At 43.8% G+C, this 20,203-nt stretch overlaps 2 protein-coding genes across 2 annotated transcripts in view; one reads left to right on the forward strand and one right to left on the reverse strand.

Annotated features, from left to right (window-relative positions):
• Nucleotides 1-5,897: 5,897 nt before the first annotated feature.
• Nucleotides 5,898-7,908, reverse strand: LOC134072671 (transmembrane protein 42). Its single transcript, XM_062529464.1, has 3 exons — nucleotides 7,704-7,908; nucleotides 6,830-6,976; nucleotides 5,898-6,319 (listed from the first exon to the last, which is right to left on the reverse strand). Exons 1-3 carry the CDS (start codon nucleotides 7,878-7,880, stop codon nucleotides 6,176-6,178), a joined length of 468 nt encoding a protein of 155 aa, XP_062385448.1. The 5' UTR covers nucleotides 7,881-7,908; the 3' UTR covers nucleotides 5,898-6,175.
• A 9,257-nt stretch (nucleotides 7,909-17,165) lies between these two features.
• The window catches only part of LOC134072270 (oxysterol-binding protein-related protein 10), a 96,193-nt gene continuing 93,155 nt past the window's right edge, over nucleotides 17,166-20,203 (forward strand). Inside the window, exon 1 of the mRNA XM_062528866.1 lies at nucleotides 17,166-17,648. Coding sequence (XP_062384850.1) covers nucleotides 17,386-17,648 — 263 coding nt within the window. The 5' untranslated portion in view covers nucleotides 17,166-17,385. The remainder of the gene's footprint in view (nucleotides 17,649-20,203) is intronic.

Here is a 20,203-nt window from a genome sequence, read left to right on the forward strand (position 1 = left end):
AGGTGATTACAGCCCTTGTAATCCCTCGCCACAATGACCAACAAATTAGCAAAGCCAACACTTAATGCTAACGGGCTAATCTAATTGGATAATATTGCAAATTAGCTGGCAGGAAGGAATAAGTAGAAAAGTGAGATCTGTGAGAAAAGGCTGGCAGGCCAACTGATAGACTTTTGCCAAGTAAACAAGGCAACGCAGTATGTTCCAAATAGGAGATGGAATAGGAAATGGACTGAAGAAAAATTACTATAATGGTTTCCTCTGATGTACGACTACTGCCTTATAAACACACTATGACAAAGTAAAGTCGATTCTTTTAAGCCGTGTTCGTCATGTCAAGGTCAGCCGTGTTTGTCATGTCAAGGTCAGCCGTGTTTGTCATGTCAAGGTCAATTTGTTTTAGGTCTCCATTATCTAGGGTCACCGAGCTGGGCTACCGTCTGCTGGTTGTTTACATCGTCATGGATTTGGATGTTTGTTTATTGTAGGAATCAGAGACTATACACTATGTGCATATTCTTTACTGTAGGCCTGCACAAGCAGTAGGGTGCATGTACAGCCGAAGACCTGGCACGTTGGATATGAATGATTCATGTGACTCCAGGGAGCCCTGCATTGCTGCAGCGTCTCTATCCTAGAGAGAATTCCTGGAGTCGGATGTGGAAGATGCCTTGCCCAACAACAATAACAAAAATATTCTTTAGGGATCAGCCATCTGCTTCCCCATTTCAACCTACCAAATTATAAAATGCTGTTTTTCAAACCTGGAGAAGTATGGACATTTGGGTGACAGTCTTGAAAAAGTCTGGTTTTGCTCAGTAACGTAGAAACAAAATAAACCAAAGCAAATAAATTTGTGCAGAAATCAGAGTTGAAGGTCCTCCAAAAACACTTGTCAATACTAATTAACTACAGAAAAAAGAAATCAATTTAGAAAAATGTTTCATTCAGAAATGGGCAAGCACCAGATGTTTCTGTTAAATCCGTTTACAGTTTAGACAACCATTGAAGAGTTACTACTGTAATTGGCAAACACAGGCTCATGACTGTCTGCAGAGTCCACCGTCTCGGTCTGTGATTGGATCGTTGTCCAGACAGACGGAGTAGAAGTTGTCCATTTAGGCAGGATAATTCATCCGCTAAATTTAATTAAGGCGCTAAATGGCTTTTAAACTCAGTCACCCATAGTGGCTACATTCCATATCCTCACACTAACTGGAATTGGGTTGGAGTGGGGGGGTGGTTAGGAGCATCTTGACTCAGTAGGGTCACCTCTTGTCTTAAAGCAACACTAAAGCACCTTTCCACTGTTGCACACACACTATTTGCTTATCAAATAACGATATCCACAGACAAGGTCTGTTGATTGATTTTTATGAAAGTATGATATATTGTGACATTGGAGCAAGTCAAATTTGTAGTTTCTTATGTCTCATTCCATCAAACTACACACCCACTACCCGATCTGGTAAACTTACATAGTGCAGTTTTAGCTGATAGAGGGCCAGGAAGCTAATGCTGAAGCACCGTTTACCCTGTTACGAGTTGATGAACCACTGCAGTGATTTTGGAAGCATTATTTTAAGGTACAAACAACTCTTTAGTGTTGCTTTAAAACTGTGTGATTAGACTTTCTTCATCACTACCTGCAGCTGAGCCTCCTGGAATCACCTCCATCTGATCAGTGAGATTCACTTGGAGAGGTGGATTGTGTTTCATAAGAGATGAGTCATCTGGAAAGAAAGCTAAGAGAGAGGTTTTTTGGGGCTCTCTTCTCAGTTTAGTTTTCTCACTTGGATCTAAAATCACTTTGTTGCCATTACTGCAACACTGCTGTCCTGTGTCCAATGTTTCATGATGAAACAGGACATTGCACGAGCCAAAAAACACAAGCTTTAAAGTGAAATCACTTCAATCCATCACAAGGAAATAGCAAGGGATTGTGTAATTGCACCAATTTAAGTAAAAGATGGACATAAAATGCAAACCAGACCGCACAGACTAATCACACTGTTAAACAACACAATTAAATGATACTCTGATTGTTTGCATCAACGACACTTTATACCGACTCTTTCATACAGTAGTTGTTGTAAGTTTTATGTGCATGTGCATGTCGTGACAATATGAACATTTCATATCCATATAGGAGTAAGTCAATACATTAGACCTGGTCTCGGTCTTTGGTATTATTTGCCCTCAATGGTGCCTTCCAGGCAGCGCTGCCTTCAAGGCACTACTCCCCTCGGTTTAGGGGTAGGATGAGGGTTGAGGGGGTTAGGGTTAGGAATAGGGTAAAGGTAGTGCCTTTTAGGCTGTGCTGCCTGGAAGGTGCCGTTGGGGGCAAAAAACACCATTGTCCTTCGTACAGCCAGTCAGGCAAATTGTTTTGTTCAGTTGTAGAAGACCCTTTTCAGGAAATATGACTGCAGCCGATATAGCTTCTCCTTGACTACTAGATAATGATGATTATGCTAACCACACAAACACTTCAACAGATGGTTTGCTATTTGGAAGGTTTATTCAATCACATTATAATTCAAGAATACATGAGTGTTTACACAGTTTCTGATGAATATTCCTTCAAATAAAAATGCAAATATTCAAAATTATAAAATAACGGCATCTATGTACAAGTGTATTTTCCTCAAAAAAACATTATGATTATCTGTACTTCTGTCAGTCAATTGCTGGTCAGGTCCTGACACAGATTTTGTTAATTTGATAAATGATCAACATTAGACAGAGAGGCCCTTATGTGCATTTATAACACACCTGTACTCATTTGTGAGTTTGACAGTTGACCTGTTATCATGATATCCTCCTTGCTCTCAACAGGAACAATGTCTACATTTGTGTCGTTTGTCTGCCTGAAAATAGTCCCCCCCCCCCCCCCCCCCAATCACTTCCCAAAGTCTTATAAGGTACTTTTTTTTATGGATTCTGCTTTTACTCAATACTTATTTATCCCATGCTACACAGCCCTCTGACCAGGGGTCAGAATAAAGGGCCCTTCACACCAGGGACAAAACTGTAAAGACACCTATAACTATAATGACAAAAAGTATATATACTTACTTAAAAGCATCCTCACTGACCAACAATAAGGAAAGTCTCTCCTTGTGTTGATGAATATGATGGCTAAAATGTAATGGATTCTGATTGACTGTCAGCTTTTTTATTGTTCTCAAAATCACTCTGAAAGTGATCCTCAATTATACTGTTCTTCATGTCGTTATAGTTAGCTAGGACAATACTTTTTTTGGTGTTATCGTTCTTGGTGTGAATGGCCCTTTATCCTCTGAATGCCTCAGTCCCCAGTGCCTTTTGATGATCAGAATCATTATCAGAAACAGGATCAAATTTGATTTGCCAAGTATGTTCATACATACAAGGAATTTAGTGTTATGGAATCCAATCTAAGATGGTAAAACATTTACATTAACACAGTGTTCCAATTACAGTTGCCTACTCTAACGAAATCAAAACGCACACAAGGAAGGTGGTTTCTATATACTGTGTAAAAGAAAGTCCTAACAACCTTCTCTCTAAAACGGGTATTCACATTGTTAGGGAACTGTGTACTCCTTCTGTCTTGCACACATGTTTAAAAATCTACAGCTGAAGTGGACTGGGACATACCTGCTCATATGAGTTTACGACACTGTAACAAGTCCATCCAAGTTTGCTAGAAAACTTCCATTTTACTGCTGGTCCAAAATGTACCACCCTGACTGTTTAAAACCCAGCAACAAAGATGTAGGAAGAACATTGGATCGAGGAAGTGTACTGAATGCTGGGTCTTAGTACTTAGCTACAGAAGGAATGTACATTTCATTTGTCAAACACCTTTTCGTCGCATGCATATTAAGTTTCACATCAAAACCAAATGAGCAACTGTCATTGGTTGATTACCAATTAACAGTACTGTAGAAGCTGTCAGTATCGAGATTATCTGTTTTTGACACCGAACTGTCAGAACAATCACCAACGCTATTGCACGTCACCCCAATCCTTCTTGTGTACGTCACAGTGATATGGGATAATTGGAAGTACACAGTAGATAACCCGCATGCATGAGATATGATGCTGTTTCAGCTGTCGCTCAGAGAGTTCAAGGGTGTGTTGTGTTCTGAAAGTGACAGCACTGCGCAAGCCACCTCCGCCAGTCATGATGCTAAAAACTGGCTGTGTATATTTATATATGTGTGTGTGTGTGTGTGCACGTGCACTTGTGCTACGTTTTGGTCTGATCCATTAGAAGTCCAACTGGACACAGTCGACAGAGTAATTAGCCTACTCGTTTTAAAAAAAAAAAAAAAAACAGAAACAGTGATGTCTCTGTTGGGATGGATCATTGTGTTAGAATAGACTTAATGGATGTACTCAAGTGATGAAGCTCCCCCATAAAGAGGCCTGTCTCCAAACTAGCCTAATCAGACCGCGTAATCCCATTTCATGGTTAATGCCGTCTGGGCTACGTATATAGATCTCCTCGTGAGGTGCTGTAGTCTTTGGTATGACAGAAAAACTCAAGTGTGTGGTTGGGACTCAAGCCTTGATTAGGAACTTGGTCTGACAACACTCTAGCCACACAGTTTATGAACCGTCCCTCGAAATAGATCTGAAAACAAAAAAAAGCCCCAGGTCCTCAACGAGATACGTACATAGTAATAAAAATTAATACAAAATATAAAATAAGACGTAAACAAAACTTGTCACATAATCTGCTAAATAAAACAGTTTCAGGAGGTCTCACTAAGGCTCACTTCACAGGACTTTTACTAGGTTTAGAGTATCTGTGTGGAGTATTCTGTGTGTATATGGAATATATCTGCTGCACATGTCAAATAGGTTTGTGTGTGTGTGTGTGTGTGTTTCGAGTATCCTGTGTTTAGAATATGTGTATGGATTTATATGTTAGGGGTAACTGAGTTAAGAATATGTTTAGAATATATGTGAGGGTGTGTACAGTATGTTTGGAGTAACTGTGTTAAGAATATGTGTGTAAAATGTTTGGAATATGAGTATGAATGTGTAGTGTCTCTCACCTGCATGTGAAGATGTGTGTGTGGGATATCTGCTGTACTGTATGTACTGTAGCCTACTGTATGCAGCATCTGTGTGTGAGGTACCTGTGTGTGAGTACTACTGTATGCCATGCAGAGACAGTGATCACTTGTCAGCACTGCAGCAGATACAGTATGCAGACATACTGTATAAACCGCCTGCTCACGCCATGCACAGATGCTGCGTCAGTGTACAAATCTATGCAGAGCCCATCTGCCCAATAGCGACACGTTTATACGTTTCCACAGGGCACTTCAACGGTGAGCAGTGTCATGCATAACAGTGGCATGAGCGCTGGATATATTGGATGTTAAAAAAGAACTATAACAGAGGTAAAATAGCCAACTTTCACAGTAACATTTCAGAACGTATGATTTTGCTGAACCTGACGCCCAACGGAAATATTAAGACCATTAAAGTATGGATGCTGTGTAGTTAAATGTAGCCTACTATAGATCGTGTAGAGTGACTGTGGTCAGACATACGGAGTCCCAACTAGATCTTGGCTGAATCTGACCCTGACGTGGCTTACAGGGAACCTACAGCAGGTGCGCAACTGAAACGCTCCCTTCGCGTGGCATACAAATCATTTTAGGAGACCTATAGGTGCTTCAAATGTAAGGAGATGCAACTATCATGTCTGGTGTAGCCCGTTCTACTGATTACAGTGGAAGCTAACAGTTGACGCGGACGCAACGCTAACGCAACGCTAACGCAAACGCAACGCTAACGGAGCTCTTCAGTTACGTGTCTGGTGTAGCCTCCTTGTGAGCTGACGAGGCTCAGACTGCTGCTGTGTGCGGGAGTGAGTGGTCAGTCACAGGTGCTGGTGAGTTGATGCTGGCCACCATTTTCTACTCCCACTCAAATATTCCCACCTGTGGACCAGTGGAAGCAGTGTCTGTGTGTGTGTGTGTGTGTGCGAGTGCGAGTGCGAGAGAGAGAGCGATGTGTTTGATAGTAACACTGGCCTAACCCACAGTTGCGTCTGGACCAGATGGGGCACGGATCTGGCCCGGATCTGGTCCGGATCCGCTCCAAAGGCAGCTGTTGTGTGGGGCTGTGCTCAGGCGCCGGAGCCCAGCCGGAGGGCCCCCTCCATCTTCTACTCATCCTTCTGGGCGTCTGAGAGCCCGGGGTTGTGCGGAGCAGCTCGGTGAAGCACCAGAAGGCCCGAGAGGGTGAGGGAGATCCCCACCCACCACAGAGCAATGTGGGTCTCTCCGAAGATGAGCTGCCCCAGGAATGCCTGTGCAAATACACAGCTCTTACGTAAATGTCTCAAGACTGCATTAGTCAAGTCAAGTTTATTTATATTGCACATTGGTTTCATACAGTAATATTAGGTTTTGGAGGATAGTTTTAGTATTCATTTGATGATTAACCAAGCAATTACAAGCAATGTCAATTGATGTGGGCTCATGGGGCTGGATTTAATTAGTTTATTTAGTTGGACTATTGAGTCTCTTCATCAATATTGTCTTCATTTCAGTCTTTGCATGTTATCATTACTTTGCAATTTACTCTTATTATTATACTGCTCCTGCACAAGGGGTAGGCTACTCTTTACTATAGGCTACCACCACTAGTGAGCTTGGTTCTCAATGTGGATCTCCTGTTTAAATACAGCTAGGTTTGATCTATCAGTGTGTGGCTATTTAATGTGGATCTCCTGTTTAAATACAGCTAGGTTTGATCTACCAGTGTGTGTGTGTGTGTGTGTGTGTGGCTATTTATATCAGCAGCAGCAGGCACTCACTGAGGAGATGAAGTTGGAGGCGGTAGTGGTCACAGTGGTTCGAGTGGAGGAGGAGGAGTATCTGAGCGCTTTGGCCAGGAACGTCCACATCACAGCATTACAGGTAAACAGCAGCCCTCCACACAGCAACCGCAAGGGAATGTGCAGCTGCGGGAAGAGTGATGAGGTTAAACATACACAATATTGTAAGTGCTCTGGCTTCCATTAGATGCATAACAATGTGAGACTTTGAAGCAATTCCATCAGTTTGATGAATAAATTAAATTGCTGGTCCTGTTCACCACCCCCCTTACAATAGATTTTTTTTCACCCAGAGAGGAAATAATGAATAATTAAAATCGACGATGGATGTGCGAATACAATATGAATATGCTGGAGGAATCCTCTATTACATCATCGTTACAATGCCTATTGCCAACACGTGTTTGGTGTTGAAGGTCATCCTTGCCACACACGATGCTGTTGGTCAAATATCAAACTGTCTACATACATTTGCATTGTCACATGAACATCAGCGAAGTGTACAATCTCATGCAATGTCACGCTCAGTTTGAGTCAAATATCACATCAACTGAGGTAACGCTAAGGGCAGGCACGGGCCACAATGTCGTCGGTCTTTCTCGCGCGGGCATTGCACGAGCGTGTCATGCAGCGTGCACTCGAAGGCGCTGGTGCTGATGCTGAGCGAGCGAGCGCGCGAGCGAGATGCGGACTGCTGCCAACTCCACTGAGGAACGACCTCGGTGCCACGCGAGAAGACCGACGACTCTCCGTGGAGAAGTCTCCCGGAGAAGCCACTGACACTTTAATTATTTAAAGCTGCCCCGAGTCTCATCGTGTTAATTATTCAGCTTCATCAGAAGCTAGGGCTCACCCAGTCACAGGCAGTAGTTTCGTTCTCCTGTCGAAATTTACGCTGCTCGCCCCATGTCCTCAGCCCTGTTTCACAAACACCTTTAAGGTAATCGGTTCCGAGCGACAGTTTCGCAGACGAGGAGGCTACGGCTCCCAAGAAACCCGCCAGCAGTGCATAGAAAACCCCTGGAAACATGCTGACCGCCGAAGTACATATTTTTTTTCCAATCCCTCACATCTCTCACATCTCTAATGCTGTTTCAGGTTGCGTGTGCAGGGAATCCGCACTTCCTACCAACAGCCATCCAGTAGCAGCCACACCAATCAAAACACTTGGTCAGCGGCTCAGTCTCCGACGTCAGTGGCCAGGAGTGGAGTGTTGCTGTCATGTGTAGGATTGTGGGAGGAGTAGTTTCCTTAGTGTTGGCTGCAGGGCAGCGTGATGTGAGTTTTTTTTTTTCTTCTTTTTTTTAAGTAGGAGCTTATATGCATTTTACAAAAACAATGTTTACTATTAGTTGAAGTTATTATGAATGATAAAGAATAACATTAGTGAACCGTTAAATATCTAAGTGTTATCTTGGTGTAGCCTATGGCAGCAGCCACAGACTGTCACTGACTCAAGATCCAGGATTACAGCAGCATAAATTCAGTGCTAGGAGCAGTATACCCCCCCCCCCCCACCCCCACCCCCCCACACACACAGAGACACAGACACACATCTTGTCTGTGCCTTGTTAGAAATGATATAAGTGCTAACGAAATGCCCTTGACTGGTTGAGAGTCTCAGTAAATCACAGACAGTGCCGTCCGTCCCAGTTAGGCTACACTGCTCCCCCTCAGAGCAGGGCGGCACATAGCCTGCACTGGCCGATGGATGTTCGCCTCTGCCAGCCAATTATCTAAATCACAGGGCACTGTGGGCCTACTGATTAGCCGCGGGGATGAAGGGACAGAACATAGCTGTAAACAAAAGTAAATATGTTTTATTTATATAGCACCTTTTTGCATACAGTGCACCCCAAAGCGCTCTATACACACACAAGTCATTGACACATAAGACAGTCGACAGCACACCTGTGACACAGACATAAACAAACAGATTCATAAAATAACAAACGACACACAAGACAAGAGATGTTGGACAGGGAGACGTAAACGCCAGCATGCCTGTGACACCAAGACAGACAAGACAGACAACAAACCAAATCAACAAATAATAAAATAAAGAATTGTGCTTCTCGACTCACTGACTGTCCCCACAATAGGTTGGATGCTTTGTAACTGATCTGCCTAAATCTATGGGAAATAATATGGGTAATAATGGGTATGTAGTTTAGGATGGGCTTACTTGGGCACATGTATAGGCTAGCAATAGCATGTAACAACAATGATCAAAAACTGTTCATTTTTCAAAACATTTCCCATTTATTATTTATCAAACTCATCAATATTACCAAAGGCTGCATGTGAATTTATTGCATAATGTATATATGATAGATATATATTGTGTCCTTCAGACGATGATAAAATAAATTATTATTGTGGTTTCCATTCCCTATAGTTTTCCCAAGACTGTGAGAGTGGCATGTGAATGCATACTTTTATGAGCTTGTGTGTGCTCTGGTATGGGACAGAACTAAGCATGTGCGATCTATTTGGCCAGTAGGTGTCTCTAACGATCTTCATATTTTTCTCTGATCTTCAGATAATTTCATCTCACCCAAAGGATGCAATATACCATGCAGTTCTGCCAACCTACGTCTCACGTGCGTATTTTGTTTTGTAAAGATATACATACAGTATAGTCTGAAACTATTGGTAATAGTTGTGATTAGTCAATCACTGAGTGGAGGAGATTGGTTAAGTGGCAATGCCAAAAGAGATATTTCTTTCTGTAAGTCAGTCACCTTGTGAGAGACGTGATATGGAAGCTGATATGCCACAGGCTTACTTCCAAGTGACTTTTTATCGTTATGTTCTGGTGTAGTGCCACTGACCCTTAGAAAAGTGAAAGATCTTTAGTCTGGTTTTCACCATACTAAACTCAATCTTTTAAGATTGAACATTAGTCTGGCGAGGCTGCGCTTTGTTTCTACTGCACTTTGCGTCGCTTAAGTTTAGTTTTCGGCGCGTCACTCACCGGCCAATAGCGTGCCAGGACTGGAGTATGGCCGTTTCTGATTGGAGCCAAAGATTCTGGCACTAAACAGCGAAAATAGATCTGCTGGTATCCAGCCTGAGCTGCCGGGCGAAATTTAAATTCCCCGGAAGTTCAGGCAGGGTTCACCCAGGGTTCACCCAGGTCTCCATTATGGCTCTGGAATGTGTGGGATGCGCTGTGACTGGGCCAAGTGCTAAGAGCCTGCTATGACTTCAGCCTTGTACTGTAACACCCTAAATCACTGTTACGTGTGCCCAGCGAGGCTTTAGCAACTCACCCCTTACAGACAGGCATTTGCCTCTTGCTCTGTAGTAGGCTAGGCTACCGTTTATCCATCAATCTCTCTGCCGTAACCTTTAACCTTTAACCTTTAACATGAAGTGAGAATCCAGTGGACTCACTTTGAGGGTGATATGTCACGATAATGGCCGAGTGCGAAGCTTTATTTTCTCTGTATCTGTCCTCATTAGTACACCACATTATAGCCTGTCTCATAGGCAGTCCCTTGCAAGGGCCACTTCATAGACCTCTCAGGAACCGGCCTCAGAAGTGCCATCTAGCCAGATAATTAGCCACTCACGATCACCATCGCCTCACCCCGCAAGAGTGGAATAACTGCAATTTCTCGGGGCCCAATTAGCGCTGACAGCTCCGGCTCCAACAGAGGCGTGGCTCTGGGTCTCGTGGCAGGGGCACGGCGGTTTCAGTCCTCTCATCGTCACGAGAAGTCCTCTGGGGATAATCAGGCCCCGGGCAGCAGTGAAGAGAGACTCTTGTTTCTTGTTGTACCGTGTCAGAAGTTAGAAGATGAGTCACACTTCCTGTCTGTTATGGCTTCTCGAGTACTGCCCCCATCGGCTTCAGACAAGGGCAATTAGCTAGGGGGAAAAAATGGTGGACTGGTATCATTCTCTGACTTTGCTTCCTTTTCTTCAAGACCCTCTCTCATCTTCTTATCTCTCCACCAAGCCTGTGTCCAGCAGATGCCAACCAGAGGGTCTGATCAAGGTTTTCTGATCAAGGTTTCTTCCTGTTTTGCATGACACCACTGCCTGGTGCTTGTTATGGGATGTTTATGCCCTGGCCTCTGTAAAACTCTTTGAGGCAATGTATACTGTTAATTGATAGTGCAATCAATAATATTTAACTGAATTATTTCACACTCCTCGAAGGCACAGCTTCTAGGAGACAAAAAATGACCATTTGGTAGCACAATGATAGCAGCCTTTTTGTGGCATAGGACCAGAGAACAGAAAGTGGTGGATCAGGTAGTGTCAGACAATGGCATTAGTGAATGGAAGCAACAGTAATGTTTAACTATGGGCAGTCATTTCAGCACAGAATAGTCTCTGATAGTAAGATATTTGAAATCACCAGACCATATCAGAGCACAAAAATAATGAATTAGATACATTCTGAAATGACCTTTGGGAAACTAGACAACTGCATGTTTTCCCCTTCCCAATATTATGAGGAGGTAAATTGTGAGCAAACATAGATCACTAAGATGTATAGGTAAACAAGGTGTAGCCTACTGCAGCATTTGTGCTGCACACACACACACCTGGGTAGCAGTGTGTAGTACAGGTATAGTACCACAACTGAAAGAACAAACACTGTGAATGGTGTCCAGGACAGTGATAAGTGAAGGTCATCGTGACGTTCAGGGCTCCACATTTATTGTCTGGTCATCAACTAGCACAAGCTCATTGCTTTGAACCAGTCCTTCTGTTAATGAGCCTTGCCGCATACATAAACATTGACCAGTTTAAGTGGTCAGCGTTTTAGGGTGAGCTGACCTCTCAGAAAACAATTACAGTCGGAGGCTATGCTAGTGCTTCGGCCCTCCATGCTGAATTATGTAGTGTGTGCATCTGGACGGCCCCTGAGGGGGAAGCCTTGAGTTCTTCAGCAGGTCCACTCTAGTCTTTCAAGAGCTGGTCCCTTGTTGTGTGAAGGTTATTGCGCCTCGCCTTTGTATCCCACTAGGCTATTGTGCTGTGCTTTCCTTTACCGTTAGATCATCATTCCCTGAAGGAAGACATGTTTTTATCATGAAAGCACGTGGAGTGGACCATGAATGCACATACTAGATGCTTCGAATGAAAGAGCTAATGGAACATACTGGGCAGGGCTTTCATCCATTTGTTGTGCGTCCACTGAATAGAAATCCATAGGCGACATGTCAGTGCTGAAGCGTTGTTGTAACAGGTCACCTGCTGCTGCAGTGGCCCAGAGTTCCACAATGACCGGTGGTGTGTTCTAGAACGGTTCTGGGCCAATAGCTGGCCTGGACCTGGCATTCCTGTTGTGTTCTGGGGTCAGATGTGGGTCAGGTCTGGATCAGATGAGGGTGGTGGTGATGTAGGAGCTAAGGAGCCGAGCTAGCATGCAGTAGCAGAGATAACCAGACCATACAGAGTTAACATTCCCAACTGCCACTGTTGTGCCTGCTAAGCAAGGCACTTACTCCAAAGATACTAGGGAGATTGGGCCTGTGATAATTTAATGTCTGTACGTTGCTTTGGATAAAAGTGTAAATCCAGAAAATAAATAATAAAAAGATCCATTCTAAGGTCAGTCACTGCCTATACATGTACTGTAGCTGCTTTAGAGGATAGCAACAAAACCCATCAGAGCACATCGAAAAAGAAAAAAAAAAAGGTCTAAATCTGGATCTGCATTATACTATACTGTATGATAGACATCTGCTGACATAGACGTGCCCTTGTGGCTGCAGGAACAATCCGATCAGGTGAAAGGTGAGTCTGGACTCAGTGTTCCTCCTGCACCAGGATCTGGGCAGCAAGTCAATACCGCTGCAAGAGCCGGAGCAAGGTCAGCCATCTTCTCAGCCTAATAAGCTGGCTGGCCCTGCTTCCAGTGCTCCTTGCCATGGCCCAGAAGGCAGCCCGGGCAGCCAGAACTAAGATGCTGAGGGATTGGACCATGGAGTGTTGGGGAATTAACTGGAAAGGAGGGTATGGATGAAAGGAACGCTCTCTCTCTCTCTCTCTCTCCAAATCGTCCTCATGAAATCTCTCTTGAAACTAAATGATTCCACTAATGCTTTGAACTAAATAGAACATGTGGAGATCAATGGCAAATTCTTGAAACTCCATTTCACCACATTCACTTGCTGCTGCTCTTGCTGTTGCTGACTAGACCTGATTCATCACTACAGTATATCTGAGGGCTTTATAAATCATGGCTTAATGCTGTTTCTTACAGAACAAAAGGCCCGGGCATGTACTACTGCACTCTGGACAACAGTGACCCGACGGCCTCCATTAATGTTATTTTTGGACAGAAGCACTCCCTGATGGATGGCCTACTCTGCGACATCACAGGGAATCGGTCCAACAGCCGCTGTGACCGATGACCACTCACTTTAACTCAGACTCATTTTCCTGCATTTGCCTGCAGACATGGCAGGGCCTGGGAAGTTAAGACAGACAGGGAAAGCAGAGATCCAGTTTGATGGTGAAGCCAGACTTGCAGGCTCTCCATGGTACATGAGAGCCACAGCTTGACAAGGTGGTTCATCACCAGCTATCTAGATACAGGTTGAAATGGGGTGATAAACAACACCAGTGTTTGAGAGCAGGGGATTGGCCAGTGTTTGAGACTGGGAAAACTTTTCTGTTTTCTGTTGCCTTATGATCATCACACACAAATTGCAAAGCCTCAAGGTGTCTCAAGTTTACCCCTCGGCTGAAATATTCTGAAACATTCTCTTTATCAAAGTTGCTACAATAACAGTTAGAAGATCCTCTGGTTTGAAATGATTGAACTACAAGTCTCTACTGACCCAACCCTCTTTTTCCCAGTGTTACACTCCACTGATAGGTTTCCCTTTAGTATGAGCAAAAACTAAATGTTGCCAGTGTAACGGGTGCTAGCTGGTTAGCTATGCTGTAGAACGTTAGTAAACCTCACTCCCCGACGCTTCAAGAGCGCTGCTGGCATGAAAGCTAGTAGCCTGGGCTTTTAGCTGGATTGTTAGCGCGCTCGACTCCCGATCCGAGGTGCTGCTGTCTCGCGGGTTCGAGTCCGGGCGTGTGCAGGGCTGGACCGCGGTGGTTCCACACAACGCAGGTTACACCAGGTCACATGACGAAAATCAAGCAGCAGGTCCAGCAGAGTGGACGCAATGAAACCCATGAATTGGACTTCCTGCTTTCAATGATGTAAAATGATGATTTTCCAACATTGAAATCTGTATTTCTCCCATCTCAAGGCAAACTGAGGGAATGATGCACGACCATTCAAAAACATGACTGGTTATCTAAAGATACAAGCTTAATGCTAATCGGTGAAGTGTCCCTTTAACATGCCTGCAAACAGCCACAGAGGGGTATGGGCTGTTTCACCATACAATACATTGTTATACCTGATTGTGTATAATGTATCATCATTTCTGTAATATGTTGAAATGGATTTTGGCGACGTAGAGGTGTTCGTGTTCAATTGAATCTGGTACCAGGTGCCAGGACTGGACTGTACGCCAAATTTGTGACAGTTTCTGAAATGAGTCCAAAGACTTCTGAGGCGGAACAGTTTTTTGTGGGCCATCTGTGGGAATCCTGTCCCTTAGTCTAATGGCCCACATAAACAAGCTTTGCGTCACACTCTGCTATTTAAAGCCTGCATTCAAGCACATGTATTGATTCATTCTCCTCATATCTACTGTCATTTCTTTGCTGGGAGACACCCCTCCAGATCCACCCCTTGTGAATTGGCCGCTCTGAAGGTTAAATGGGCCATAAACGCTGACGCTGACGGCAGATTTAAAGAAACTCTCTGGACCCCATCACTGTAATGGCCTGGCCACTCCCCACCCGGATACACAGTGGAGGCCTGTATCAGTAGGCGGGCGGGAACACGCTGTAAATCTCAATGCACACAGGACGTGATGGATTGGCTTTGTGTCGTAATACTGGTCCGACCTGGACATCAACTGATTGGGAGGAACCCAGCCCTTAGGAGAAGCTGCCCAGTTGAATCCTTATCTTTGCCATCCTTATTTTCATGAACTTTCAACAACCTATGAGCTTTACATTTGTATTTATTTATTTATAATAAACCCTTCTATATTGGACATCAAAACACCTGGATTATTCTCCTTGGACAAGTGGGTCAGACACTCTAGCTCAGCCACCAGTGGTCAATTGAAATTGGACAGAATAGGAAAACCACATGAACATTACAGCCGAGTACAGATCCTCCGATCTGGCTCCGATCTGGCCCTGATCTTGCCTTGTTATGCTATAACATGGATGTGGATTAATATTTGAAATTGGGTAATTAAATTGAGCATTTAAAACCTTTGTTTCCAAGAAAGATGTGTTTGCTGTACTTCTGAAAAGTATTGGCAAGAGTTCAGCATACCAATTTCATCTTAATATCACTGCTGGTTATGCCCCTTGGAAATGGGAAGGGAATGAAAGGTTCTCAGATCCCTTCTGAATCTCAAATGAGATTTGAGAAGCAGTCTGTGTCAGCCAGACTAGACGCAAGCTCCTTTTTTTTTTTTTTTACAATAATTGAATACACTTTTAGTACAGAATAGGCTATACGGTGTGAGCTATGGAATACTATAAATAGACTCAATTTCAGAAGGTTGTGGCATTTACCCATGAGAAGACAGCTGGCCTGAGCTTGACCTGAACGAGAGGGTTTTAAAGAATATTTTCTTTACCTTCGTATCACCAATGTAATATAGCAAAGGCCACCTTTTTAAATAATGCTTCAGCCTGCAATCACACACACACACACACACACACACACACACACACACACACACACACACACACACACACACACACACACACACACACACACACACACACACACACACACACCTGGGTTATTGATCAGGCCTTGTCTGCTTTCCTTGGTACACAAGATGTTGAAATCACCTTGGCTCTCTCCAGGCAGCAATATCTCACGTCTGCATCTCTGAACATCACAACTGGGTACAGATCCTCTCTTATTAGCTTTCTGAACATCCTGCTCTCTTTGGACACGTTTTCTTTCCTTATGAATAATTCAGTGTCAACACAGTCATTATTCCATTTGCTATAGGCCACTAATGGACAGTCTGCATACTGTTTACAGAACTGCATTCAATGCAGTCAGCCAAAAAGTGCTTTGGAAGTAATTTAAGGACATTTTTAAGCAGCTGCGCCTGTTTCTGATTTTGGCAGACAAATTATTATTCAGAATAATTAAGAAAATTGAGAAAAATTAAGAAAAATAAAGAACTCAAGGAACAATTACTGTAAGTGTATTCATACATTGAATCATCTTTCTGGATCATCTGAATGAACTTTCTTCCCAGACTCATTGTGACGGTCTATGTGTGATAGGCAGTTATGAAGCAGACAGTACAGGTCCGATGTAAAGGGTGACAATTAAACAGGAGATTAAACAGAAGCACCTGAGAATAGCTTGTGTTCATTTCCACTCTTTGACACAGACATATCAAAGCACTGGAGCCTTAAACAGCCTTTACAAAGAGGCACTTTGAAACATTATAATTGCATTCTTCTTCCCAACGGCCACACCAGTGTTGTGAACACTTTATCCAGGGGAAAAAAAGAATACGATTTTGAGGCGACTCAGTCTTCCCACAGGCAGAAGAGGACAAAGATGGAATGGGATGATGGTATCTAAAGAGTTAGAAGAAACTCAGGTTGCTCTCTCCAGCCTGCCTGCCTGCCTCTGCCCGCTTGACTCCAGGGCACCACTGTGTCCAGGAAAGAGCACTCATCATGGCCCAGTTATGGCAATCTCACCAAGTGGGCACAGAGCCTGCTTCTGCAGCATGAGAGATTGGTAGGCTAGTACAGTTACCAAAAAGTTTCCATATTTGGCAGGTGACTGTGATTAGGCCTTATGAATTCTAATGCAATTTATTCTACCACAGTAGCCTACAATCCAGTGTAGGCTACTCAGTAGAAAATCAAATGTCTCTGATGTATATCACTGTCTTTTCGGTGAATACGTTGTGCAGGGACAATTTTAGTACACACTGAGTCTATCACAGTCGTTTATTTGTGATGCTTTCACACAGGCGACGATATGGAAGTGACAGCGAGTTTTCGCAGCACAATCGCCCTCAAGCGCAAAACAGTGAATCAGCATCTCAGACGGGTCGGCAATCTTGAACATCATCTATGTACTGGAGCACTCCACCGTATACTTTACTGTCGTAATGTAGCCAGATTGGTTTGTAATATCCGGGTTGGTCGGAGGGAGTGTCTTTGCTGTGATTTCCAATAGAAAAACGCTGGAACAGCTACACGCCACGGAGCCACAACCGCCGCAGAGAAAGCAGCAGTCCCTGCCGAGCAAAGAACATGACCCGGACTGGTGTTAGAGAGAGACCAGCGAAGAGAGAGATAAACATGGATTTTTGCCCTTTTAATGTACTGGATTTAGCTTGAGAGACATCTGATGGGCGCCTCATCACTTATGTTTTAGCAAGAAAAAAGCAAAACAACCTTGCCGCTTCATTCGTCCCATCGTCAGTATGGAGAAAACGCTTTACGGTTCGCCTGGGACTGCAAAAGGCAACTCAGGATCTCTGCCCACGGACAGGGGGAATTCTGCAAGAAAGATCGGCAGGACTGGATCCCATAGTCCGGGCTCGGCCTCCCTCGGCTGCCAAGGAAGCGGCGGTGGAAATCGGGGAGATATGTTGGGAAACAGCACGAATTTGCAGCAAGCTCACAAGCGGCTGTTGGAAGGCGTGTTGAGCAAATACACAAACCTCCTCCAAGGTTGGCAGAACAGGTAAAGATACCCATAGCCGTAATGTGACGGAGAAGTTATGATTGGTCATGCGGTCGTGTTCCATACATTTACTACGCTATGCAGTTCACATGACAGGCAGCCTAGTGTGTCTGATCGCTATTTTATGTGTAGGTCTACATTGCCTATTTCAAGGTGTTTAATTCAACCTATGGATAATTGTTAGTCTGAAGAAAAATAGCTTAATATTATCCAGTGACAGTAGGCTAATGATAAATGTCTTCATCATACGTGTTAGACGTCATGTTTGTTCAGTGACCTGTTTTCACGTGGACAAAAGTGTGTTTTGAAAAGTTTATTTAGGCTAATTTAAATAGCCAGAACAGGTTGTCATGCTGTAAAGTTTAACTCGGTGTGGATAACGTAGCCTACTGTAGAGCAAATATTAGCTTTTCCATGGGATGCCATCACCATTACGCGTCATGGATTGTGAAACACAGTGGCCAAAGTTGTTGCAACATTACGCTTCGGAAAGTTTGGATGTTGGCGAAATATGGGAAAATTGTGTCGAGACACCTACAACGTGGCACAGTCTTGCGATTTGTATGTCATGTGGATAGGCTCTGTGACCGTGGTCACGCACTCTCTGTGTGTGGCCATCAGGGAATACAATACGCGCACATCCACATTGTGGTTAGATTGGAACTGTTGGAAAAGACCACGGTTAGAGACCGTTATTGGCCGTTATTATATTCGAGGGATGTCTGACTGACACAGAGTGACAGTCTCATGTTAATGTGATATTGTTTCATAACAATTCATAGAGCAAATGTGTGGCAAGGGCACCTTCGGCTGTCCAGTCTATCAGCCACTTATGTTTTTTTTTTAATTATTATTATCATGAATGTAATTTTTAAATTGTAAGGAATATTCTACCAGGCTTTTGTATTAGTGAACTGGACTGTGTTCCCATCAACCTTTGCACAGTAGCCTACTTGTGTAGTGTTGGAAGTCGGTCATACAGATACTGTGATGCCGTTCAGCAGTGATGAGAGAGGGAGAGAGGGCGGCAGATAAAGAGCTGGCTACACTGAGCATGCCCTGTTGTGTGTGTGGTTGGTGGGAGGAGAAGGCAGAGGTGTGTGTGCACACACGCCATACATTTTTTGATTGACAGTAGAGCATAAAGCGTATAGCTGGGCCCCTTCTTATTACTCTCCTCCCCTCCTCATCACTCCCAGGGGCAATATGGCAGAGGCTGCGGGTGACATTTTCAGAACCACTCGTGTGATGTAGACTGGGGAATAACTACGTTCTAATATTTCTTTATGTTCTTATAACCTTTCTGGGCTCAGATGGTAGTCTGTGAGCAGACTGTTATGAGTTCTGGAATAGAATGACTTGCATGTTGAAGCCATTGGGCCTCATGCAGCAACACTCTCCTAAATCTCTCTCTTTTTATTCTTTTTTTTTTCTTTTTTTATTCATTTTCCATTTGGAGAAAAAAAAAGAAATGTCAACTCCAGAAGCAGCAGACGTTCTGAACCATCTAAATCTGCTTTTACCCGAGTGTGCTGAATGATGCATCCCATCTGTCTATAAATTGTAGGCTCATGATTGACTGTTTGTTATTGGCACAGCATGGTAGCAAGGCTCCCTAGCCATGATATACAGTAAGAGCAGGTGATGTGCCATATGGAAATACCCACTTGCCCAACTATAGGAGAGAGCATCTCAAAGCAGCATGTCATTCAAAAGCTGAATGCACGCAGTGTTATCAAAGTTTTTGTTTTACATTGTCTTAATAATAATATTAATAATAATAGTGATAATGATAATGATAATAAAAAAACTAATGCAATTTTTCTGTTTTCTTTTTTTTCTGTTTATTTTGTGACGCAATACTTCACAATACTACTGTTTTGAGAGTGTAGGTGCTAACAGAACGAGGACAGACCAAAGAGATGAATGAAACTAAGAGGAAATGTGTTCCTTCATCACATCCTGTGGCAGGTATTGAGGCCACAATCATTCAGTGTTCAGTGTGGTGTGTTAATGTCTTCTCCTCTCTTGGGTGAGCTTGTCCTTTCCTTAACATAGCCACTGCTCCCGACACCGTCTCAAGGAGCCTGCGGATGGAAAAGTTCTTGGCTTTTTAGCCACTGACTCCCCTTTGCTTTAATGAACTGGAATATTGCCATGTCAGAGTCAGGAAAGGAGTCGCTGCTCCGAGTCTTGCTCCGAGTGAGTAGCGGGGCAAGGACGTTGGTCGCTTCGGCGATTACCCTGACCTTTCTCGGCGGTGGGCACTCAACCTCAGCAGGAATTCAGCAGGCAACCTTTTCATTCTCTTTCCCTTGAAGAGAGAGAGAGCGAGCGAGAGAGAGCGAGAGAATGAGAGAAAGAATGGGAAAGAGAGAATGAGAGAGAGAGAGAGAAAGAAAGAGAGAAAGAGAGAGAGAACAGTTACCTTCTGAAGGGGAATCCATCAAAGCACTGGATAGCCAACCTGCCACTCATCCCTTCCCCTGAGGCAGTTCAGCTGCTATGTATGCATTTGCTTTGTCATTGTGTGTGTGTGTGTGTGTGTGTGTGTG

The sequence above is a fragment of the Sardina pilchardus genome, chromosome 24 (genome assembly GCF_963854185.1).
Source record: "Sardina pilchardus chromosome 24, fSarPil1.1, whole genome shotgun sequence".
Classification (NCBI taxonomy): domain Eukaryota; kingdom Metazoa; phylum Chordata; class Actinopteri; order Clupeiformes; family Clupeidae; genus Sardina; species Sardina pilchardus.